A 25,966-nucleotide genomic window follows, 5' to 3' on the forward strand; every position below is an offset into this window, starting at 1 on the left:
ATGCTGCTGTCTGGAGGGTCCTCGGACTGCAGATGAAATCTGCAGGTGCTGCCATGTCCTAAAGCAACACAGGACGCCTCGTTTCCATTCCCGCCACGAGCAGCTGCAACAGTGGGCTCCCACAGACCCAGCGTGATGAAGGTGTAGGGCTGGGCACTGGCTGTGCTCACGGGCACCAGCACTGGAAGCCACGGAGACAGTAACTTGACAACCATTTTCATCCATGGGAAAGCATGGCCAGACACTCCTGGCCTCTCAGCTCTGCAATGGCTAGACAGCTCGCCAGTGTGGCTAGCACTGGCCCTAGCTAAAGGCCACCACGAAAGCTCCATCTCCCAGACCAGATCCACATGGGGAAGGATGTGCTCTAAAGTAACTTCAGCACGCACTGCCCAGCCCCCCACACTGGTGTGGGGACACACCACAAAACCAAAAGCCAAACTCACTGCCACCAAGTCATTTCTGTCTCACGGTGACCCAGTAGGGCAGGGTAGACCTGTGCTGGTGGGTTTCTGAGCCTGGAGCTCATGATGGGGGTAGAAAGCCTAGTCTTTCTCCTGAAGAGCCGCTGATGGTTTTGAGTGGAGGATCTTGCTGTGAGCAGGCCAATGCCTCACCATGGTGCCACCAAACACCACATCTCACTGGCATCCAGTCCATGCAGACTCCATCTTTCTCTCAAACACCACAAAGATGGTGCTCCAAATGGGAATCCTGCTGGTGTAGTGGCCCCTCGTTGGGCTGCAAGGGGTCGGTCAGCAGTCTGAAATCCCCAGCTGGTTTCAGACCCCCAAGGGAGAAAGACAGGGCTTCCTACTCCCATAAACAGTTACAGTCTCGGAACCTCATGGGGCAGCTCTACTCCGTCCTACACGGTCTGCTTTGAGCAGACATCGACCTATTGGCAGTGAGTTTGGGTTTGGTGTTCTAAATACCCTGCTCCCCCCACCCCACCCCCGCCTATCTCAGTGAGCTTCATTCAAGTATTCATTTGCACTTGCTAATGAGTAACGACATTGGTAGGTACTGTGGAATCAAGTCCAACTCATGGCCACTCAACAAGACAGAGCCAAAAATGCCTCACAGTGTTTCCAAGGTGGCATTCTCGACAGAGACAGCTGTCACATTTTCCCTCTGCGGAGCAGCTGGGAGACGCAGCCACCACCAGCCAAGTGGCTTAACCACGACCGCATCACCCTAAAGCCACTGCCATTGGGTCAGTTCCCATTCATGGTGATGCTATGCAGAGAGGCTGGCAGATGCAGCCTTTCCGGGAGCAGAGACCAGAGAAGCAGTTGGTGGGTTTGACTCACCAACCTCTCGGGTGGCAGCCATCACTTACCCAATGGCACCACCACAACCCCTTAATGAATCACTAGCCCGGGCAAAATAGCATGTAGACTGCAGCTCCCGTGTCCCAAAGGCAGGACCAGGTGAGAGTGGGAGTCCTTGAGTTATGTCAACAGTGGATGCGGCCAGCTGTCAACGGAAAAAGTAAGAGGTTTCAGATGACCCAGCGGGACCTCAGGAGAAAGGCCTGGCCATCTATTCGGCACAGCCAGCCAGTGAGCACCCTGGAGAGCCACGTTCTCCACTGGTCCCCAAGAGTCAGTCCATTCGACAGCACTTGGGACGGTCAGGGTGAAGGCACTCGCAAGGACAACCAGGGAGAAGGGCTGCCCAAGGAAGAAGCCGAGACCGAGGAGGCCGCGGCGGCACCAAACCCATGAAGAGTTGAGAGCACAGGGCTTGAGTTTCACCTGCCGACCCAGGAAGACCCTGGGAACTGCCAAGAGAGTGCCCTGGTCAGCCGTCTCAGGGACAGCAGCCTGCCTCTAGTCGTGAACTCTCCCAATCTGACCGCTGGACTTCTTTTGTAAAAGGTCAACCCATGATTCAGGAAGCAGCAAGGCTTCCGGAACAAAAGCAAGCCTGCTGACTTGGCGGCTGGACAGGGGTGGGGCTGGGGAAGGTCACTTCTCAAAGGGGGTTCTGGGTTCACAAAGCTCAGCTGAAGTCTCTAAGAGCCTGGGAAGCAGAGTCACAGCTGGTCCCTGCCACGCTTCCTGAGCTCCTGAGAGGCCCCTTCCCAACCGTGGGATTTGTCTACAAATCTGCGACTGCTGGCGGTCGGCACTTGAGTGACACCCTTTGGGGAGAAGAGGTTAAGGAAATGCAGCCGAGAGCAGCTACTGAAATTAGGATCGCCTATAATCCCCCAGGAGCCTTGGTGGCATAGTGGTTATGCATTGGCCTGCTAGCTACAAGGTCAGCAAGTTCAAAACCATGAGCGCTCCTTGGGAGAGCGGGGCTTTCTACTCCTGTAAAGAATGGCAGTCCTGACAACCCACAGGGGGCGGTGCTAGTCTGTCCTACAGGGTCACTGTAAGTCAGGAATGACTAGATGGCCGTGAGTTTGGTTTTTGCTTGTTTGTTTCCATTGAATCCTTGGTTTTTGCTTGTTTGTTTCCATTGAATCCCTCACAGCAGCATCCTTCACTCTGGTTTGTTTTGTAGAGATGAGAAAACATCTGTAATTTGCTTAAAGTCACCCAGTTTCGAATGGAGATTCAAACCCAGGGTCATCTGAGACTGAACCTCTTGATGAACAAAGTAAAGGTCAAGTGAATTCCCACTCCAAACAAACACAAACAAACCCAAAACAAAACAGAGAACTCCCCGACATCAACTCCCTTCTGACTCAGAGCAACCCTGTAGGACAGGAGGACTCCCCGGGGAGGTTTCCCACTGCCAATCTTTGTGGACGGAGTAGAAAGCCCTCTTCAGCTTTCTCCCCAGGAGTGGCTGGTGGTTTCAAACTGCTGCCCTCACAGCTAGCAGCTCAATATGCATTCTCCCACGCCCCCAGGACTCCAGCTAAATGCCCACAAAGGGTGAAAAGTCTTTAGTCTCCAGATGCCCCAGTTCTGTCATTCAAATGCCTCCCACCGCCATGTCGGCCTAGGAGGAAGCAATGGTGAGGAGTGTCCCCAGCCATCACACACGCACACGCACACACACACACACACACTGCCATCACATACACACACACACACTGCCATCACACACGCACACACACACACACACACACACACTGCCATCACACACACACACACACACACACACACACACACACTGCCATCACACACACAAACACGCTGCCATCAAACCACTTCCGGCTCGCAATGGCCATGCTATAGTCTGGTTTATTTATTCTTAGTCATTCTCTACGGATTTCTTTTTTAACTTTCTATTTATTGGGATTTGGGGGAAGTTTACAGAGCAGATTATCGTTCACCATTTCATCATATTCTGGCTCAACTTACCGATTGCCAGCCCTCCAGGTACCATCAGTTATCGGTCTTCCCCGGTGTTTCCTGGTTTCATGCCTCCTCCCTTCCTACACCTCTGAACTTTGTCCTTGGGTACATGCTGCCCTTGTGATCCGAAATAATGGATTGTTCTAAGGTGGAGGTGAGACAGAGATCGCCAAGATCCAGATCTGAGGTAAGAAACCACTTAGTCTTGACGGCTCCTCCAGGCTCTAGCCAACCAGTACCTTGCTTTCTGTCTCAGCACCCTGAATTCTCCATTGCTCTTCCTCTATCCAATCCCTCTATTCTAATTCCATGGGATTTCCTAATCTTATGCGATGCTCACTTCCCGGCTTCTTTTGTTTTATCCCTTTGTTTTTCCAGGGAGGTGTTGCCTGGCCACCTAGACGGTCAGCACTCGGTCAGCACTCGGAGGGCAGGGACTTTGATGAGCATTTCTTTACACCGCCACTCTTACTACCTCCCTCACAGAAGGCCAAGAACTGAAAGGACGCTTGGGGGAAATGTTCCAAATGAAAAGACAACCCTTAGGACTCTGTGCCCAATCGAACCAAGGATTTCTAGTCGCTGATACCACTGACCACAGGGACACAATCACAACGTTCTGTAGCGTGAGAACGAACAACCAGAATAAAGAGACAGGGGGTGCGAGGCGGGATGACGGATGCCCTCCAATGAAAGGCTCCCTGGAATCGGTCATGGAGGTCATCGAAATGTGGCCTCACTTCCCACCCTGAAGCAGGTGAAAAACGGGGGCAGCAGGGAGCAGATTCAAGACAAAGACCTGGGCCTAGGAATGTAACTTACCTGATACACCTTGATGGGTTGTAAAAGTAACCTTGTCTTTGTTGGTGTGGCGTGCACCTTGTGGTGAAAGGGCAGAGATACTCGGGGTGGTAAGTAGATCGTGTGTGTGTGTGTGTGTGTGTGTGTGTTGGGGGTGGGGTGAGCTCTACAGTTTCACCAATGAAACGCTGAAAATAAGGCACTGTTTACTTGTTTATTTGGGGCTTTCAGATGAGCCCTGAGTCCTGATATTTGTACCTGCCTCAACTCAGGAGCCTCTCGTTTTATGGGGTGGGCGTTTCCCTAGAAACTGTCCACGCAGTGGCATCTGCAAAGGCTCCAGCTAGGTCAGCCTCGAGAGCAGAAGTAACGACTCCTCAGCCTCCCCTTTGACGGAGAGCTCAGATCAGCACTGGCACCCACAAGCAAAGACCCCTCTGTGCTGAAGGTGAGTGACGTCCCCAAGGACTCCACGGAGAAAGGGCAAACACGAGGGCGTGGCTTTGGGACCACCAGGTCTGCAAACAACATAGATTGCAGACCTTCCTTTCTCCAAAGGTGGTAACCAGGGACTCTGTCAGATCCGAATGAGGCAACGGGCACTGCCCATTCAGATGCCCTGGAATTTCCCACCACCTTTGATCCAGACACGAGGACACAGCAACCAACTAAGCAGCACACCCTCTAGTCCCTTGTGTTTCGTCTGTGTTCAGCTTCACAGCTCCCGCCATTTGAAGGAGTGCAAAAACAGCCCACGAGAAGACACGTGCGTGCCTTGTAGCTTAGCACGTGGCGGTGTGTGGGAGTTACATAATCTCATGTCAACTTGATAGAATGAAGGGGTGGAGTCTAGCCTGATGATGCTCCCTTGTGGATGTGGCCTTCTTGTGAGGATTCTGGGAACGTCCTCCCTTCCTCCCTGGAGGCTGCATGCACTCCCTCCCTGCTTCACCTTCCTGTCGACAAGCCACATGGAGCCACGCTAATGGCAGCCAGTGCCCTGGAGATGCGTCCAGTGCCAATGGATCCACAAGACTTTTCACCCACCAGCCTGTGAGCTCCCCTGCATTCGGTAGCATTGTGTCTACATGACATTGCGAGTGTCTATGTGATTCTGAAGAGGCATGTATAGAATAGAATTATACATATGGGCTAATAACGGACATTTGGACTTGCTCTGGACTTGTTTGGGATGTTTTCTTAATATGCAATTACTCTTTGATACAAAGCTCTTCCATATATATATATCGAAATATAGATATAGATATGAATGCCCTGGATGTTTCTCTAGTCAACCTGGACAAATACACAGTGTAACGCGCTGTCATTCCACCAACTAGTTCATGCGACAAGAAATAAGCATTTCTGATCCTCCTGAGTTTTCTAAGTCTTAGACTTTTTTTTTTGGTGACGGCCCTCCCATTCTGAGTTTTGCTGGTGAAACTCTGAGACAAGCAAATGACGCAAGACGGGTGCTGGGAGGGCTGTTGCTCAACAGTCTGCCAAGAGTAAGATTCCATTTCCTCTTACCCGGGTGTGCCCGTCCCCAAATAGAGTGAGCTCCACCAAGCTTCTTCCGAAGAGGTCAAAGTCATCAATTAGCTAATACCCTGCCTCATGACCCCAGAGGAAAATCTGGAGAGAGAGAGAGAGAGAGAGAGAGAAGTAAACTCAGTCTTCCACTGGGGGAGGAGATGTCCAGAGGTAACAGGACTCAGTGGTACAATACAGCAGACACCGAGGGTGGGAGGGTGGATGACCAGGGGCCTGGGAGAGTTCTCTGAAATAGTTATTTGCGAAATACGGCCCAAGGTGGGGGCATTCGAGTACAGGTGATCAGATTCTTGCTTCCCATTAGGCATGTTCTACATAAGAGTTAGCATTTTCACCATTCTGAAGTATAGAGTTAGCGGCGCGAAGTTTCTCCACACTGCTGCACAAGCAGCACCCTGACCTAGGTCAAGACCATAGCGTTTGGGGGCATAGCAGGAGACTACTAGGCCCCTGAGGGCCGAGGTGCCCTCTTCCTTAAGGTAGTGGGGAGCCTCTTCTCTAAAGGAAGGAGAGGAACTCAAGGAAGACACTAGGCTGAGAAGAGCGTGCAACCTCTTCACAAGGGCCTTCACGAGCATCCGTGACTGTTGAGCATCCTTACTTGCCGAGGGGGCTTGGGGGGCCTTGGAGGCAATGTGAGAGATCAAGACCACCGGGGCCTTAAAAGACAACTTCCCATTCCAGGACCTTACCTCCTGGTGGGGGTGCTGGCTGCCACGGAGTCAGCACCGGACTTGGTGGCGATCCCCTGCACCGTGGAGCCAGACACTGCCAGGTCCTCCTGCGTCCTCCTGATTGAGTGACTGGGATCCTGCCGGAGGGTTTGCACTGGCTGAGTTTTGGAAGCCGACGGCCAGCCCTTTGTGTTCCCTAGTCTCTCCTGGTCTGCAAGCTCTGCTGAACATTGTTCCACAGCACAGCAACATGCACGTCCGCTAGCAGGTGGGCGATGGCTACCCACGAGGTGGCCTGTCCTCACCAATGCATCGTCGTGGTGGCATTGGTGCCAACTCACCGTGACCCAATGGGCAGGGTAGGAAGGACTCCATAGGATTGCCAAGGCTATGATTGGCACAGCAGCAGACGACCACATCTCTCTCCCCCAGAGGGGCTGGTATCAAACTGCTGGCCTTGGGACGAAACAGGTGGTGCTTAACCACAGCGCCACTAGGGCTCCTTGAGGAGGTTTAGATCCGTTCTGTGCAGTGTCCCCACCCACCGCTTCCTGCACTGAGAAGTCATCCTAAGCACGCACGGCCCTAAAAGCTGTGTCTCATTGGCAGAAGACCCTTGTGAGCTTCTTGGGATTCAAAGGGCCCAGAATTCCGGGCGCTCCAAGGGGCAACATCAACAAGTGCCTCTTCCTGGCATGACTGACAACAGGGGAAGACTCTGGAGCCCAGAGGCTCGGAAGGACACTCAGCATGACATCCAGAAGGACCGAGGCTTGTTCTGGACAAAGCGCCAGCTACAAAAGCAAAAACACGAGCCCTGTAAATGGTGTGGCCACAGCCCAAGGTTGCTCTTCCTGAGGAGAAGGGACACGATATGTGTACAGGGAAGCCCTTCCACACCCCTGCTAAGGGCCAAGTCCATGGTCTTTTTTCCCCTCTTCTTTCTGTCTTTAACTTTAAGAAAGGGCACCTTTTGAAAAATAAACATGTGCATCACCTCTCACAGTTTTCAAAGCACCAGCACCCCCAGCCTATTCTCTGGGCCTCCAAACCCCCAGTGAGATCAACAGCAGCCTCCCCAGGGTGCAGCTGAGGTGCCCGAGGCCTGTCCGCAGCGGCCAGTTCCCTCCACCGCATCAGCGATTCAGCCACGTGCTGAAGTCACGGAGTTGCTAAGGGGTGAGGCCAGCTGTGCCAGCTCAAGGCTGGCTTGTCCCACTGGGCTGGCCTGTGCGGCCGCAGCCAGTCCCAGGAAGACTGGTCTGGTGAGGTCACAGCAGCAGGCCTTTCTAGTTAACTTCAGACTGTGTTACCCGCCGAGCTCCTCATAAAGTGGGCAGCAGGTTGACCTTTGCATCTCTTATCGATTTCTTCCTGGACGGAGAGTCCGAGGGGCAGCCTAGGAAGAGGATAGAATGTAGGGGTCTTCAAGCGTCCATTGAAGTGTGCTCCGACACACCAAGTCTTGAGAGAACCAAACATTAGCAGAGATGCCGCCTTGTGTCACCTAGAAAGCCTGGCTGAGGGATTGCTGGAGATGCCTGCCCCCAAACCAACAGCAGGTGGGCGGCGGAGAACATCTCTTGGTGGCCTGGTCAGTGACACCCGGGAAACAGTGCTAGAGAGGCTCCACACAAGTGCTCTTGGGTTTGAGGCCAGGGGTGCAGCCACCGTGTCCGTCCATCTTGTGGAGGGCCTTCCCCTTTTCCGCCGCCCCTCTCCTTGACCAAGGTGGCTGCCCACCTCCAGCCACTGGTCTCTTCCGATCACATGCTCAGCGTGTGAGAGAGAAGTCATCCTTGGGAAGGATTTTGGTCCCAAGACAGAATTGTTTGTCCTAGCAACGGCCCATGGCACTTTTAAGATCCGTCCTGAGCACCAGCGTACAAATGGGCTGCTTCTTCTTCAGTCCTTCTTACCAGTGCTATCCATCTTCCAAAGGTAATCTGCCTTCCCAAACAAAGGCCTCACTGGCAGAGCAAGAGAAACCACTGAGTGGAAACCAGAACTCCCACAGGCACCCGCCCCTCCACCAAATTATTTGGAGGCCTGGGTGGGTGCAAGCCCACATGCATAAGAGGCGATTGAAAATACCATGGTGGGATCTACATGGTAGACAACTGAAAAGGAGGTGGGAGAGGAAAAAATAAATACTAAAAAAGAAATGGGTAGTGGGGGCTCAGGGCACTAACCCACCCAAGGGGAAGGTATTGTGTATATCTTCACAGGGAAACAGGGACCATTCTTCAACCCAAACGTCAACCCAGTGCCACAAGATGTGAATGCAACATGCCGGCATGGAGTAGGGAACCAGTGGAGAGGTCTGGGGGGCCGGCCCCAATCCCAACTACTAAGTGGACACCTGCCCCTCCTCCCAGAAGAATTCATTTCAAAAGACAGCATTGAATTTGCAGCTCCGGGAGAGGGACATATCTGATCAGAGCACACAGGTGCTGATGAAGGGGGAGGAGGAGAGAGTGGAGCACATCCTGGCCCACTAGGCCTTGAGGACAATGACCCCAAGTAGAGCAGTCAGTCCACAGAGAGGACCACATGGCCAGCCCCACTATGAGACACGACGCCCCTCACTGATCCATAGCTCTACAGAGGACAACACCAGAGACACAGTGTGGGAATTGCACCCAATCTGATCCCGTCACACCGAGGCAAAACACTAAGGAGTGCAACAGAACAGCAAGGGAATGGAGTGGCGAGGTCTCCAGGGAATGCTGAAGGTGGACTTTGGGGCCAGGGCGTGGTACCCCAACAGACTGGACTGGAAAACACTCCTAAAGACCAACAAACATTCCTTGAACTAGCTGCAAGCTTTTCTTTCATGTTATGTTTTGTTCTTTGTCAGTGGTTTGTTGTTGTTTTGTTATATATTGTTGCTTGGTTTTGCTCTGTCTTGTTTTTGTGCATATTATTATCTCCACAGATCTGTCTAAATAAGATAGGCTAGATGAACAATCCGCAGGAGTAAAAAACAGGACCGACAGTTCCAGGGGGAAATGGGAGAGGGGCAGGTGGGGGAAAAGAAATGGTGTTAACAAACGTAGGGACAAGGAAACAAGAAGTGATCCAACTTGGTGTTGAGGAGGGTGTGGGAGACCTGGTAGATCATGATCAAGGGTAATGTAACAAAGAGGAATTGCTGAAACCCTGGTGGGGACTGAGTATGATAGTGGGACAGGAGGAAAGTCAAGAGAAATAGAGGAAAGAGCTGAGAGGCAAAGGGCATTTATAAAGGTCTAGATAAAGACATGTATATATGCAAACATTTATATATGAGGAAGGGGAAATAGATCTATGTGCATATATTTATAGGCTTAGTATTAAGGTAGTAGAAGGACATTGGGCCTCCACTCAAGTGCTCCCTCAATGCACGAATACTTTCTTCTATTAAATTGGCATTCTATGATGCTCACCTTCCCAACACAACCGCTGAAAACAAAGTGGGTGAATAAGCAAATGTGAAGAAAGCCGATGGAAGAAAACTGATGGTACCCGGCTATCAAAAGATATAGCATCTGGGAATCTTAAAGGCTTGAAGGTAAACAAGCGGCCATCTAGCTCAGAAGCAACAAAACCCACATGTGGAAGAAGCACACAGCCTGTGTGATCACGAGATGCCGAAGGGATCAGGTATCAGGCATCATCAGAACAAAAAATCTTACCATAGTGAATGAGTGGGGGAGGGCAGAGTGGAGACCCAAAGCTCATTTGTAGGCCACCGGAGATCCCCCTGCAGAGGGGTTTCGGGGAGGAGATGAGCCAGACAGGGTGCGATGTAGCAACGATGAAAAATACAACTTTCCTCTAGTCCCTAAATGCTTACCCCCCACCACCACCACTATCATGATCCGAATTCTACCTTGCAAGTCTGGCTAGACCAGAGGATGTACACTGGTACAGATAGGAACCAGAAACACAGGGAATCCAGGGAGGCTGTTCCCTTCAGTACCAGTGGTGTGAGTGGCAATACTGGGAATGTACAGAGAGGGTGGGTTGGAAAGGGGGAACTGATTACAAGGATCTACATGTGACCTCCTCCTTGGGGGACGGACAGAAAAGTGGATGAAGGGAGACTTTGGACAGGGCAAGATATGACAAAATAATTTATAAATTATCAAGGGCTCATGAGGGAAGGGGGAGTGGGGAAGAAGGGGCAAAAATGAGGACCTGATGCCAGGGGCTTAAGTGGAGAGCAAATGTTTTGAGAATGATGAGGGCAATGGATGTACAAATGTGCTTTACACAATTGATGTATGTATGGATTGTGATAAGAGTTGTATGAGCCCTTAATAAAACAATGAAAAAATAAATGAAAGAAAAATAAAGAAAATACCATGGCTTGGGTCAGGCCCACCTTTGTGTTCCTCATAGTAACATCCTTGATTTTCAACCCTCTAAAGAGGTCCGGTGCAAGCGGGTTGAGGAATTGAGTCAACACATGGAGAGGATTTTCTCAGAGGACTGACTGCTGCGACTTGTACCTGCCATCACGTTGATTCTAGTGCACGGTGACGCTACACACTGTAGAATAGAGCCCCACGGAGCTGTCCTGACGGCCAGCCTCACAGGGGAGCCCTGGTGGGCTGATGGTTTAGTGAAGCATTAACCAAGAGACTGGCCGTGTGAACCTGCCCAGGGTTTGCCAGGGGCAAAGACCTAGTGATCTGTTTCCCTAAAGATCCCAGAAAACCAAAACCAAGCTCACTGCCATCGAGCCGATGCCGACTCACAGTGACCACGTAGGACAGGGTAGAACTGCCCCTGTGGGTTTCCGGGACTGTGACTCTTTACGGGAGTGGAAAGCCCATGTTGGTTCCCGCAGAATAGCTGGTGATTTTGACCTTGGGCCATGTGGATCACCGCCCAGGCGACACCCCTACACCACCAGGGCTCCTTCCAGAAGGATCCCCCCAAAAAACAAACCAAACTCACTGCAGTCGAATCAGTCCTGACTCGTGGTGACCCTATAAAGATTACAGTCCAGAACACCTTTGGGGGCAGTTCTATTTTGTCCAATGAGATTGCTCCAAATCAATTCCAGAGTACCCAACAACAATTTTTAGGGAACTAGATCAGCAAGCGAGACCCCCTTGCCCACATACACCCTAACAAGCTACACATCAAAACAGCTGCTTGTGTTCCCCAGAGACCTAAGGACATATAAAAGCCAGAAAAATTAGTAACCCTGTCCCTACTGTGATCATGGCTGGCATGCTATTAAATGATCACCACTGAAAATGCCTGGAACCCACCCTCCAAAGATCATCTGCCGTCCCAGACCAAGCCCTCAAGGGCCAAGCCAGAGAAACTGCTGAGTGTAAGCCACCCATCCTTCCACGAAAAGATCCTGTTGGGTGCCAGGCATGGCCTAGGAAGCTGGGAGCAGTCTTTAGATTTCCATGTCACAAGGCCCCAGCTGCCAAAGGGGACTGATCTTTATCTAGAAGCCTGCTGACTCTGGGCCCCACCCTGACTCACCTGCAGAGATTAGACAGGTGATCTGTTCAAATTCCCCATTTACGACCTAGAAGAACAATGCATTGCACAAAACATTCCAGGGAAGAGTGACAGGAGGTGCCATGAAAGAAGGAAGAGCTGGACGCTGGGATGGAGACATAGCAGAGAAGGAGGGGTGCAGAGCGGAGGGTGGGGGGAGGGGAAGCGAGTTGTGCATTCAGTACATGGCCATGGAGGGAGGGTTATCTCTCCCCCCCCCCCCATTGGCCACTTGCCTTGAGTAGCTTCCAATTCATGATGACCTTATTCCCTCGGGGAGAGGGGGTGAGGGGCGGGGCAAGGTCCCCATAGGGTTTTGAATGGCTGGGTGGTTTGCTTTTTCTGGAAGTAGATCACTAGGTCTTGTGGTTAGCAGCCAAGTGTGCTAACAGCTGCTTGGTTCCAGGCCTATTTGTAGGCTTGTTCTCCACGGGTGTCACTTGTCACAAAGTTGATGTGCACAGCAAATAGCCTTGCGCAGAGAGCTGCCCGTGGCACCAGAGAGGTCCCGGTCCCTTCAGCTCTTACGGGTCTCAGAGGTAAAAGGGGAGAGGCAAGGGATCCCCAGGCTGCCACAGCTTCTGCCCATCACCCTTCTGCTGTCCAGGCAAAGAGGCTTCCTGCACGTGTCCGCGTCCTCTCTGGAGGACACGGATGGGAGGCAGAGCAAACTCTATTCCATCAAGAAGTTCTGTGACACCCTGTTCCTCAAGTTTAATCTAACACAGGTAAACAAACAAACTACTTTCCACCTCTCAGTTCCCACGGCTCCCGCAAACCAGATGCCACTGTCTCCATCGCTGTGTGGGCTGCCTGTCCACTGGCAGAGGGGCTACATCTTTACACTGTATGGGGGGTGAGAGCCGAGCTAATTTTTTTTCTTTGCATAAGACCAACAAAGGAGGAGTAGCTATGGTGTTTATGTGATGGGCTGCAACCCGCAGGGTCCGCAGTTTGAAACCACCAGCTGCTCCACAGGAGAAAGATGGGGCTTTTTACTCCCATCAAGCATTACAGTCTTTGGAAACTCACAGGGGCAGTTCTACCCCGTCCTATAGGGTGGGTGTGAACTGTCATCCACTGAGTTTGGCTTGGACCAAAGAAGGACGCTGGTCATTAGGTCAGAAAGCACAAGACCCTGGGCGGAGCACGGGAACCTGCAGGGTGCTCTCCCATTCTGGGTGCTCATCAGAGACAGAGACCCTCCATCCGACAGAATGCAGGGAAAGGGGACCTTGTCGGTGAAGTTTAGGAGTGGTGCTGGCAGGATCCGGGAGAGAGAAAATAAGCTGTCGGCACCAGCTTCCTGTTTCCTGGACAATTCGCCCAGCCCCTGTGGGGCTCCAGCACTTGCCCTGCAAGCCCCCCTGAGCACGTTTGATGTTGGAGTGGGGGGCTGAAGTCAAGGGAAAGGACATCCTGTTAGCAGTCTTGCTGGAGAAAGATCAAGAGCCAGGTTAGAAAGCAGCTGTGTCCACCTGATAAGCCTGGGCGCCCATTTCCTTCCAAAGAGTATGAGGCTGGAGGGTGGGGGTGGGGCGCCACATGAGCCTGGGAGGGAGGCGGCCAGTGTCTGGGGATGTGGGATGTGGTCCACAGACACGATCCTCATCATCACACTGAGAAAAACACTTCCACCAGGACTGGCGTGGTTTTGCGCCTGAGACGCTCCATAGAGGGCCAAGTTCCCATCAGGTCCTGCAAGAGACTTCCGGGAAGGACCCATCCCCGCCTCTTCACCTTACTCCCTGATCACCTCACTCGAAATTGGCACCATCACATGAGCAGGGAAGCGGCCCTGCATGCTCCCACCCCGGGGCATCACCATGTCCTTGTTGCCTGGCATAGGGGTGGTTTCGAGGGGTAAGGGACTCCGATTTCCCGGGGAGGGAAGAGGGTGAAGAAGAGGGTGCTGACCGCAAACCACACAAAGGCAGCAGTGCAGGGAAGGCCTGGGGAGGGTGCCCTGTGAGCAGAGAGGCTGCAGGGGAGGGGTGTGGGTTGATGAGCAGTTGTGCAGATGGAGGGGACTGCTTCTCACAGCCCAGGAGACAAGCCTGGGCCACCCTGGGCTGAGAAGAGGGACAAAGGTGGGAGATCACAAGAGACATAGGGAGAAAGTGGGGCCCTGGGAGTCTTAAGTGGAGGATTTCAAAATCATTCCATCGGCTCTGAAGGCCCCAGCAGAAGCCAGACCAGGCCAACCTGAGCCACCTCCCAGATGGCCCTCATACCCCTGCAGGCATTTCCCTCCCAAGGGCTTAGACCATCTTCCGCACCTTCAATGAATGATGAATCAGTTACGAGCCTCCCACTCGGCCACTGACAAAAACCTGAGGGCTAAGGGGCTTCCACCTGAACACAGCATCCAGCACCCTCCAAACCAGTCGACTGTGACTCAGAGTGACCCCAGAGACTAGCGTAGAACTTCCCCACAGCCCTGCCAAGGCGGTACACGTGTCTGGAAGTGGACAGTGAGACAGCTGGTGGTTGGAACTGCCCACCCCTCTTTGGTTAGCAGGCAAGTGCTTTACACATGGTGCCACCAGGGCTCAAAACACACACCGAGCCAACCCTGGGAAGATCCTGGCTCCCAAACAGAAAGTGGTCTTCCCATGGCACACTGATCTCCCGCCCCGGTGGTTTCAGAAAGTGCCCCGTGGTCAACAGAGGTGCCTCAGGCCCTGCCCAAGGTTATGCACTGGGCTGCTAAACAAGATCAGCAGTTCGAAACCAAGCATGCTCCTCGGGAGAAAGATGGGGCTTTCTACTCTTGTAAAGAGATACATCTCCGAAACTCACAGAAGGCAGTGCCCAATAGGGTCGCTGTGAGTCAGCATCAACTTGATAGCAGTGCGTTTGAATTTCGGTTGGCACCTCACTCTGAGAGTCTGGATGAGAAGTCCGGTGGGGGCCCTGGCTTCTCGACTGCCCCCAGCAATAGGAAGTTGGTTAAGCAATCACTGCTGTAGACTGAACTCTTCCCTCCCTCATGTGTGTTATAAATCTGCATAGACACCTGTGGCTCTGACCACACTGGGGAACTGGGCTTTCGTTGGAAATGTTACAGAGGTTTCAGGATATGCCTTAAAACCTACCGTATATACTCGAGTATACGCCAACCCGAATATCAGCCGAGGCACTTAATTTTACCACAAAAACTGTGCTGAAAAACTCAGCTTATCCACGAGTATATACGTTAATCACTTTTGAGATGTGGGCGGGGGGGTGGGGGGGAGAAGCAGAAGCAAGCTCAAATGAGAAGTTGTTAGCTACCACATGGAGATCTCCCAGGAAGGCCAAGATGGAAGCCGAGATACGGACTCTCCCCCAGAGACGAAAGGCAGCCTTTCCCTCCAGCCCACGCCTAAACTCAGGCGTCTAGCCTTCTGGACCCTAAGCAAGTCAACTTCTGTCTGTGAACGAATCTCACTGGGGGGATTGCAGCTACGGCGGCCTTAGGAAGCGGAGACAGCCACTTTAGGGAAGGCCGCGTCTAGCCCTGCCCGCCCCCGACTGGGCGGCCACCTGCCCACAGCTCTGAGGGCGAGAAAGCAGAACTGGAACTCGGCACCACACAGATGGCAGCTCTGTCTCACCACAGGGTTGGAGCAGAGAAAGTAATTACATTTTTTTTTAAATGAGTTGCCAGCACTTAAAAAAGATTTCACCTACCCATCCGGATTTCTGGTTTCTCTTGACAGAGAACACAATGAGAAGCTTTGGCGATTCTGGATCACACTTCCCCTGTCAACAACAGCTGAAGCAGAAACAGAAGCAGCTGCTCTCTCTAGGCTTCTGTGTACTTCAGCTGGCCTGTTTGCCTAACATCACTGACACCGGGCCCGCCTCCAACACGCTCCAAACTCACTGCCATCAACTCATTCTGACTTCTAGCGACCTTATGGGACCTGGTAGAATGGCCCCTATAGGTTTCTGCAACTGTAACTCTTTATCAAAAGAAAAAATAATCCAAGTTCACTGCCAAATGAATGGACGCCAACTCAAAGCGACCCCCCGCAGGACAGAATAGAACTGTGCCTCTGGGAGCTCCTTAGACTGCAATTCTTAACAGGAGTCGACAGCCTCACCTTGCTCCCAAGAAGTGGGCTAGTGAGTTTGAACTGGTGGCCTTGCAGTGAGCAGCCCAGTCCCTAACCACTAAGCCACCAGGCTCCTCTGGCCCACCCCAGTCATCTATAATTCAAAGTCTCTTAAACGGTGGGGCTAACTGAATGTGTGGGTCGTGAAAATTTTGGCAACAATACAAGGTTTCTGTCGGTGCAATGACCAATAATTAAATCACCAGACACATAATGAACCCCCGACTCTGGCAGCGCTTGTGTGTGTTGTACATGTCTCTGGTGAGAGGGGTTTTCTGTTGGGAAAAGTTTCAGAAGCCTTGGTCTCTGGGACTGACTGGGCCCAGGCACATTTGGGGGAGTAGTCCCAGAGCTGCCCATCTCATTTCAGGCACCACTGGTGTCAAGAGTGAGATGTGGAGGGCGCACACCTCGCGGGGCATCCCTGGTAGAGGGGTGACAGTAAAAAGACAGTCTTTCAAAAGATATAGCATCTGGGGTCTTAAAGGCTTGAAGGTAAACAAGTGGCCATCTAGCTGAGAAGCAACAAAGCCCACACGGAAGAAGCACACTAGCCTGTGCGATCACAAGATGTCGAAGGGATCAGATATCAGGCATCATCAGAACAAAAAATCATATCATTGTGAATGAGGGGGAGTGCGGAGTGGAGACCCAAAGCCCATCTATAGGCAATTGGTGACGAGCCAGTCAAGGTGCGATGTAGCACTGATGAAAAATACAATTTTCTTCTAGTTCCTAAATGCTTCCCCCACACCCCCACGCCCACGCCCCCCCCCCCCCCAGTCATGATCCAAATTCTACCTTACAAATCTGGTTAGACCAGAGGATGTACACTGGTACAGATAGGAACTGGAAACACAGGGAACCAGGGCGGATGATACTTTCAGGACCAGCGGTGTGAGTGGCGAAACTGGGAGGGTGGAGAGAGAGTGGGTTGGAAAGAGGAAACCGATTACAAGGGTTTACATGTGACCTCCTCCCTGGGGGACAGACAACAGAAAAGTAGGTGAAGGGAGACGTCGGACAGGGCAAGATATGACAAAATAATAATTTATAAATTATCAAGGGCTCATGAGGGAGCGGGGAGGAAGGGGAAAAATGAGGACCTGATACCAAGGGCTTAAGTGGAGAGCAAATGTTTTGAGAATGATGAGGGCAATGAATGTACAGACGTGCTTTACACAATTGATGTATGTATGGGTTGTGATAAGAGTTGTATGAGCCCCTAATGAAACGATTAAAAATAAAAAAAGAATAAATTTCTGCTGCAACACTGCAAAAAAATAATAAAGTTGTGTGCAGTTTCAGGAGAAATATACTTTTGTTTTGTTTTGAATCCGTGCAGTTATTACAACCAAGGGCATTTTCATAAGCCCAACTTACATCATGTTTCAATACATCTACAAGGCGAGCCGGTTATGCTAATTTGCTATTATTATTTTTAGCATTCTAGTGTGCCCTGGCCAGAGCTGTCGTTATTACCCAATGACAATGAACTTCAAATCGGGTGGGTTTTCTATGCCTGCATCACTAAGCCCTGGTGGCTTAGTGGTTAGTGATTGGGCTACTAACTGCAAGGCCAGCAGTTCAAAACCACCAGCCTGCTACTCGGGAGCAAGGTGAGGCTGTCGACTCCTGTAAAGAATTGCAGTCTCAGAAACTCACAGGGATGCAGTTCTATCCTGTCCTGCGGGGTCACTTTGAGTTGGTGTCCACTCATTGGCATTTTCATTGCTGCTGGTGATGTTTTTATAGCCTCTGATTTTATCAATGGGAGAGAGATGAGGCTTTCTACTCGCCTAAAGAATCACAGCCTTCGACACCCACACTTCTACCCTGTCCTACAGGGTCCCCAGGAGTCAGAAGGGACTCAATGGCAGTGAGGTTTTTGGTCAAATTGTCTGGTGTTTTAGCTACAATATCATAACAGTATCTGTGAGCCTCTATCAATATCTTTATAGAGAATGAGTGGTAATTAAAGGAACAGGATACAAATCAACAAATCTACTTGGTTGCTACACGTGTAATTTACAAAGTAATCTTGTTAGTATTCAGACAATCTAAGAAATAGCACTCCTAGGCCGTGGACAACTCTGTACCATATGATTCTATGAGGAGAATTGATAATAACCCAAACTAAGGAGTCTGTACAGTCTGGGCATGGGAGTAGGTTCAAAGGTGGGCAGGGGTCAGGGGGGTGGTGCGGGTGGGCACTGCCACCTGCCTTGTTCTGCTTCTCCCAGCCCTTGCCTCTTCCATTCCTTGCCTTTCCTCCTGGAAGCCAGAGTGGCCACAGTCAGGGGCAGGCACTCTGATGCCTTCACTAACATTACCAATCCATGGGAGAGGACAAAACATTTGCCTTCGCCTCCCCAGACTTCACTTGGCTTTGAGGAGCCTCTTACATTAAAGAGATGGAATGACCAGCCTGAGCTTCGGAACATCCATGAGACCTTGAGTTTGGAAGGAGAATTGTCTGACCACCACTCTCTGACTCTGACTCCCAAGTCAACCTCATGTTCACTCTCTGGGTGATCAGTGGCTCACCTGCCGCAACTGGGGTCAGTTTCCCAGAAACCTGCTTGACTTGGTCTGATTCCCGCTGCTGAAACCGCACACATCCATGTTCTATACCTGCTCTGTCCAGCCGAGCAACTGAGCAGAGCCTCACTGCTGGCTGGGAAAGATGCCTAACCCAAACTGAGACAGGGTAGAAGACTAAAATGGAGCCCTGGTGGTGCTGTCGGGGAAGCTTGGATTGCTACCCACAAGGCTGGAGGTTCAAATCCACCAACTGCTCCCATGAGAAAGATGAGGCTGTCTGTTCCCATCAACCCTGACTGCCTCAGCAACCCAATGCAGGTCACCACATGCTGTTGTCAGATGGATCCCAGCTGAACGCAGAGAATACCAGAGATGGTGGCCTGTGTTTTACTGACACTTCCAAGGCATTGAACTGTGTGGATCATCGCAAACTCTGCATCGCTCTGAGAAGAACTGCAACTCCAGAACCATTCATGATGCTCCTGCGGAACTTGTCCGTGGTTCAAGTGGCAGTTGTGCAAAGAGAACAAGGGGACACTGCACGGGTTAAAAGCAGGAAAGGTAGGCTTCAAGGTTGTGTCTTCTTATACTTGTTCAATCTCTATGCTGAGCAAATCACCAGAGAAGCTGGATCCTATGATGCCTGGATACCACCTGTGATGTACAGATGACACAACCTTGCCTGCTGAAAGTGAGGAGGACTTGAAGCACTTGCTGATGAAGGTCAAGGACTGTAACCTTCAGTAGGGATTACAACTCGGTATCAGAAAGACCCAATTCCTCACAATTAGACCAGTGGGTAACATCATGGAGAAAAGGTTGAAGTTGTCAAGGATTGTGTCTCGCTTGGCTCCACAACCAATGCTCATGGAAGCAACAATCAAGAGATCAAAAGACGAATGACGTCGGGTGAATGTGTAGGAGACCCCTCTAGAGTATTGAAAAGGGAGGATGTTACTTTGAGGACTAAGGTGTGCCTGCCCCAAAGCGTGGTATTTTCGATGGTTTCATATGCATGTGAAAGTTGAACATTGACTAAGGAAGACTGAAGAAGAATACATGTGCTTGAGTTGCGGTGCTGGAGGAGAGTATCATAAGGTACCATGGACTGCTAAAAGGACAAACTAATCTGCCTTCAAAGAAGTACGGCCAGCCTTCAAAGAAGTACGGCAAGACTCTGTCTTACATTCTTTGGACATGTCAGGAGAGACCAGTCCCTGGAGAAGGACATCGTGCTTGGTAAAGTGACGGGGCCGTGACAAAGAGGAAGACCCTCAACGAGATGGATGGACACAATGGCTCCAACAATGGGCTCCAGCATTGGCACAATTGTGGGGATGGCTCAGGGCCAGGCACTGTGGGTTTGTTGTGCGTAAGGTCGCTATGGGTTGGAACCAACTGAATGGCAACCTAACAATGACAGCATGAGTTGGCATCGACTCAATGGCAGTGGGTTTGATTTGGGTTTAAATGATTTGGGGTATAAAAAAATATTTCCTGGGTAGCCAGATGGATAGCACAGGACCTGTTGCAGTGATTACTCATTAGGTTACGATCTGAGAGGTCAGCAGTTCGAATCCATCAGCCAGCTCCGTGAGAGAAAGAGGGGGCTTTCTACTTGGGTAAGAGTCTTGGAAACCCACAGAGGCAGTTCTACCCCGTCCATAGGGACGTAATGAGTTGGTATTGGCTTGACGGCAGTGAATGTGGTCTCTGGTTTGGTAATGGACTCAAAGACCCACAGTTCAAATCCACCCAAGGCACCTCAAAAGCCTTGGTGATGTTTACAAAAGATTACAGCCTTGAAAATCCTACAGCGTGCTGACACCCAGGGGTCACCAGGAGTCAGAATCGACGTTTGTCTCCAAAGACTCCATAGGAAAAGCAGAATGTAAAATAGCTGAGTAATAATTTTTAAAAATTGCTTTGCCCATGGAAATTAGATGTTCCACGCATTGGTTTAAATAGATTGTTACTACAAAAACTAATTTCATCTGGCTTGCTTGTTTTGCTGTTACTTTATAAAGATGTAGCTACTGATAGTTTAGGTTCTAGATGCGGCCCGTGTGCGGCGTGGCTGACATTTCTCTTAGGCTGCCACCACGGCCTCTCAGGTCACTGCACTTCTCAGCTCTCCATGCAAACGGCTCTGTTTCTGGGTGCCACCAACTCGTTTCCTTTTGGCGCCACAGGGCCCTCATCGGGGTTGGCGCTGAGCTGGAAGGCTTTCCAGCCCCGCACCCCTGTCCCGTGGCACTGCTTTGACAGACGCTGGCACACACGCTCTCCCACGCCTTGTGCACTAACAATGTGTGCACATCACTCAACACCCCACACAGATCATTTTCCTCAAAAACAATGGGTCAAGTGTTACAAAAACTGCCAGGCTGCCACCACCTGGGAGCAACTGGGGAGCTGCCTCCGCTGCAAGGAGGAGGGAGGCTCAGCTCCCTTCTCCAGCCCCAACTCAGGATTCCTTGCTTTCTTCTTCCCACGCCTCCCAACTCCCGCTGTTTGATCAAGGTCAAGGCCCCGTGTGGAGCTGGAAGAGACAGAATCGGTCCTTGTAGTAAAGCAGCCAGTGGGGTGCTGTCCACCACCAGACGGACCCCAGGCACAACAGAATGAAGCCCTGCCCGGCTCTGCGCCATTCCCATGGGTCTGTTGTGAATAGTTGGGCTCCCCAGCAGTGCTATGGAATGGCTTTCAGAACTAGATCGCCAAGCCTTTCTTCCTAGTCCATCTTAGTCTGCCAGCTCTGGTGAAACCCATTCAACATAGCAACACGAAGGCTCCAGGGACAAAGGTTGTGCATGAGGTGCACTGGCCAGGAATCACCCCCAGATCTCCCACCTGGAAGCTGAGACTTGGACCCCACAGCCCATGGAGAAGCAATACTAGTACTGAGCATCTTAAAACGGAAGACAAGTGCTGAGGCCCCAAGCTCGAGAGCTAACTGCAGGAAACGTTATTAGCACCACCAACCCGCAGGATCAAACTGGACCAACCCACTACCCTCAAGGCAATCCCAACTCAAAGTGACCAGAGGCGGGGTTTCCGTCTCATCTTTCTCTTGCAGAGCAGCTGTTGGACTTGAACAGATAACCTTGCACTTATTAGTCTAATGTTTGCCTATCAAGAGCCACCAGGGCTCCTTAACCCACAGGTCCTAAAACACCAAAAACCAGACTCCCTGCCATCAAGGTGATGCCCACTCAGAGTGGCCTATAGGACAGGCCCGCTGGGTTTCAGACTATAACTCTTCATGGAAGGAGAAAGCCTCATCTTTCTCCCGAGGAACCAGTGGTGCATTTGAACTGCTGTGTGTGTGACTAGCAGCCCAAAGCGTAACCACTATGCTACCGGGGCACCCATCTCACAGGACAAGAGGAGCAAAATGAGAACCCCAGAATTCTACTTTTGTTTTAGGGTGGGGAGTGGGTACAGATCTGGTTCAAATCTCTCTTCTACTCATTCGCTGGCTCTAGGATCCTAGACACAATCGCTTGATTTGTCTGAGCCTCAGCTTGCTCGTTGATACAAATGAGCATAATCCTTCCACCCCGGGGTGCTGAAAGGAATGTATAGAGCAGGTGTTGTCTTTGCAGCTCAAGCACAGCAATTGCAAACAGACAGGCACTCCTGGTGCTTGCTGAATGAATTTGCTTTTAAAGTAGGCAAGAGCTAGTTCATGTGTGGGTCAGAGAAGCAGCCTTAGGAGAAGTCAGAGTGACCAAAGCAGGGAGGTTATTGATTGGTGTGGTCCAGGTCACGGAAAGAGTTAAGTGTGCAGGGCGGAAAAGAATATGCTGCCAACCAAAACCCTGTTGAGATGGCTTTGGGAGCCCTTTTCTCCGCAGCGAAGTTCGAGGGACTCTGTTGATTTTTCTTCTCCAGGTAGCTAAGATTTACCCAGAAAAAAAAAAAAAAGAAAGAAAACATTCAAATACACAAAGACTCGAACCTCAGCATGTGAGGACACTTAACGCCCAGCATATGAGACACCCTCAGCCTAGGAGGACTTGGAAACAACACCGCCTGGCTCCTGTTGAGTTTGGCAGAGAAGTTCAAAGGCTCACGTTCAATAGGTGGCTCCCTGAGGTACACAGACCCCTGTTAGGGTGTTTTCCTTGGAAAATTCTTAGAACCTCCTGACCCTATCGGGGCCTGGGCCATCGTGATTCATTCTTGCTATTAAATGTGAAGGCTGTGTCCAGTGGCAGTTTCAAGGCGGTGGGAATAGGGGTGGAAGCCAATTCATTCGGGCTTGATGGTCAGGAGAAAAGGGGGTGGATTTTCCTGTCTCCCAAGGTCACCGGTGAGGGTTTCTCTCAGATGGCTTTCCAGCCCTCACGGAACAGTGTTTTGTTTTGTTTTAAATCATTTTATTGGGGGCGCTTACAGATACTATAACAATCCGTAAATCAATCACATCAAGCAAACTTGTACATATCTTGCCATCGTCATTTTCATAGCATTATCTTTCTACCTGAACCCTTATCATCGGCTCCTCTCAGTGACTTTGGGCTTCCCCTGACTTGGTCTGGATTCCATTCTGCTGCTAAGGAGGAGATTTAACTTCCTGGCAAGGAGACTTGTGGGGCACCGGGGTTAAGTGCTGGGCTGCTAACCCAAAGGTCTATAGTTCAAACCCACCGGCCACTTTCTCCCAGCATAATCATGCAAAATCTATCAGAAGGGCAGGATAAATACAACTGATCTATTTGTCCCGTCCCCCCCCCCCACCCGTGGGAAGAAGGCAGTGGCTAACAAACACCACCTTTGATACTCATATTTAAAATGTCAAGAACAAAAGACAAAAGATTCATCCACACGGAGGCCTCAAGTCAATCCAATCTAAAACAATAAAAATAAAAACACAAACAAAAATCTCACTGCCATCGAGACAACTTTGAGTCCTATTTGACTCATCAACAAAGAACTGCCCTGTGGGTTTCTGAGGTTATAAATCCTTGAAGTTGAAAAAAGCCTCACCTTTCTCCCTTGGGGCAGCTGTGGGGATCAAACTGCTGGCCTTGTGGTTAGCAGTCCAACAGGCAACCTACTATACTATACCATCAGGGTTCCATCGTCAATCTCCAAACCCATAGGTAAACATGGGCAAAGGACTGTATCTTGCTTGTTTGTGTCCTAGAAGTGACCTGTTTGCTCTATTAACTGATGATACTATTACTTACTCGTGGAAGGGGAAAGTTCAGCTCAAGATATCTTCCTTGTGGATAAAGACAGAGTGGACATTTGCCTTTAGAGAGGATTTGGGAAAGATTTTGTCCCAAATGACACCTTTCTAAATGAAACGAGCAGGTAAGAGAAAATAGGTCCATGAGAAACAAGTCTCACTCACTGCCACCCTGTGAGAAATAGGAGTTACTGGTAATTTGTTAAACATGGAGGCGCTACCACGTGCACTTGGGAAGGAGACAGACATAGGCAGCGGCCCAGATGAAGAAGGGTCCCACATACATTTGCTTCAAATATTTGGAAAAAATGAGCAAACGTATTTACATTCAGTCAGACAACATACCCAGCTTTTCCAGATCATAACCTGAGTGAGAAGCAGAGATTTGGGGATTCTCCTTCTAAACCAACGGAAGAGAGGGGTACAGATATGAGCTGCTTAAGTCAGCTCCTCTTCTAGGTCTTGGGAATCCAGAGGCCGGGACTTAGTCTACACCCTCCTGAATGAACTTGGCTCTAGACTCTTTGGAAGGAGAGTGACAGCAGACCTGGTCTCCTGGGTCCACAGGCCTTTAGCTGCATGTCAAAGAGGAGACACAGCTCTGCTTGGAACAGGAGGCAGGGCTGTGTGAGAGCCAGCTGGGTTCAAGGTTCAAATCGCCCCATGTGCGAACACCAACCAGAGGACCATGATTCACGCCCAGGGTGGCTGCCCCAGAAAGACTGCTTCCTACCTAAGCTGCGGGACCCACACAGGTTCAGGAATGACCCGTCTGAGCAGGCTATGTGTGTTCTAGAAGGCCCCTTTCAGTTGGGGCAAGAGAAAGGTCTTTTACCTCCCCACCCCTACCCCTCTACCTCAAATACCCCTGGGTCACAATCCCCTGACACACTGTCACCCTGCAGTCACAAAGGCAGCCAGAGTCACACACCTGTGTGAAGAGCCAGAAAGCTCCAGGCAAACACAGAAGGGCAAGCCAGCACACTCACCCCGCTGACCACCCACAGGCAACCTCACTCACCTGGTTGCCAAAGACGGCCAAGGAGCAAGCTGTGGAAACCTCGTTAGCCCCGAACCAAACTGAAGCGATTCGGGAGGGCATGCCCAGGATGAAGACCTGAGCCACGGAGCAGATGACCTGGCCCAGCACAGTGACCGGGAAGAGGTGCGGCTGGAGGCTGCCCAACTTCACCCAGGCGCCGAGGCAGTTGAGAGCGGAGCCGCTGAGGGCAATGGTGCGCAGGCCGAATTTCTCCAGCAGCCACGCCACGGGCAGGAGCAGGGGGATGTAGGTCAGCATGTAGCACATGGACAGCCAGTCGATGGCCAAAGTACTGACCCCGTAAAACTTCATGAAGATGTTATTGATGGCGCCGTACTGGATCCACTGGAAGGCGTTGCACATGGAATAGCAGCTGAACACCAGGACCACCGCCCAGCGGCGCCGGCTCACCTTGATCACGCTCAGGTCTTCCGGGCAGGAGCCACTGGGGTGGGACAAGCCGCTGGGGCCAGCCAAGGCACTGGGGTAGGCAGAGATGCTGGGGTGACCCGAGACGCTGGGATGGATGGAGACGCTGGGGTGGGTCGAGACGCTGGGGTGACCCGAGATGCTGGGGTGGGTCGAGACGCTGGGGTGACCAGAGACGCTGGGGTGCCCCGAGACGCTGGTGTGGATCGAGACGCTGGGGTGACCCGAGATGCTGGTGTGGATCGAGACGCTGGGGTGGCCCGAGACGCTGGCATGGACAGTCGCGCTGGGATCCTCCTCGAAGCTGGGCTGTGCCGAGTCGCTGGACTCTTCGTACGGGGCAGGCTCTTGCACGTGGGCGCCCGGGCCCAGCTCCTGTTGGAGACCTTCATTCACCATGCTGACCACAGCCTTCCCCGGAGCTCTGGGCCCAGGAACCCCGGACAGGTGCCGAGGGCGCCGGCAGATTTAGAAGACAGTGGCTTCAAGCGCCTCCCCAGAGCTAACAGGGCGCGTTCCCCTCCCTCTGCCCCGGGAGTTCGGGCCCCAAGTTCCTGCGACGACTTTTCCTTGGGGCTCCCTTCCCGGACCCGCGGCGGCCACAGTTGTCCCCCAGGCCGGCCGCGGACGTAGGCACGGCCCTGGCTGCCTCTGTCTGGAGTCCCTCCCAGGCGTTCGGGTCACATCCACTCGGTCCCCTCCGTCCTGGAAGAAGTTCCCTTCTAGAGTACCAGTGCGATCAGCCGGCAGACTCGCTGTGCCCTGGGCCGGCTGGGGCCTCGCCCCCT

The 25,966-nt window shown here is 51.6% G+C and overlaps 1 protein-coding gene across 1 annotated transcript in view; it reads right to left on the reverse strand.

Annotated features, from left to right (window-relative positions):
* Positions 1–25,577, reverse strand: part of FLVCR2 (FLVCR choline and putative heme transporter 2) — a 62,424-nt gene extending 36,847 nt beyond the window's left edge. The window contains exon 1 of the mRNA XM_075531657.1: positions 24,729–25,577. Within this exon, the coding sequence (XP_075387772.1) occupies positions 24,729–25,577 (849 nt within the window). The remainder of the gene's footprint in view (positions 1–24,728) is intronic.
* Between the last annotated feature and the right edge of the window lie 389 nt (positions 25,578–25,966).

Source organism: Tenrec ecaudatus, chromosome 14 (genome assembly GCF_050624435.1).
Source record: "Tenrec ecaudatus isolate mTenEca1 chromosome 14, mTenEca1.hap1, whole genome shotgun sequence".
Lineage (NCBI taxonomy): Eukaryota > Metazoa > Chordata > Mammalia > Afrosoricida > Tenrecidae > Tenrec > Tenrec ecaudatus.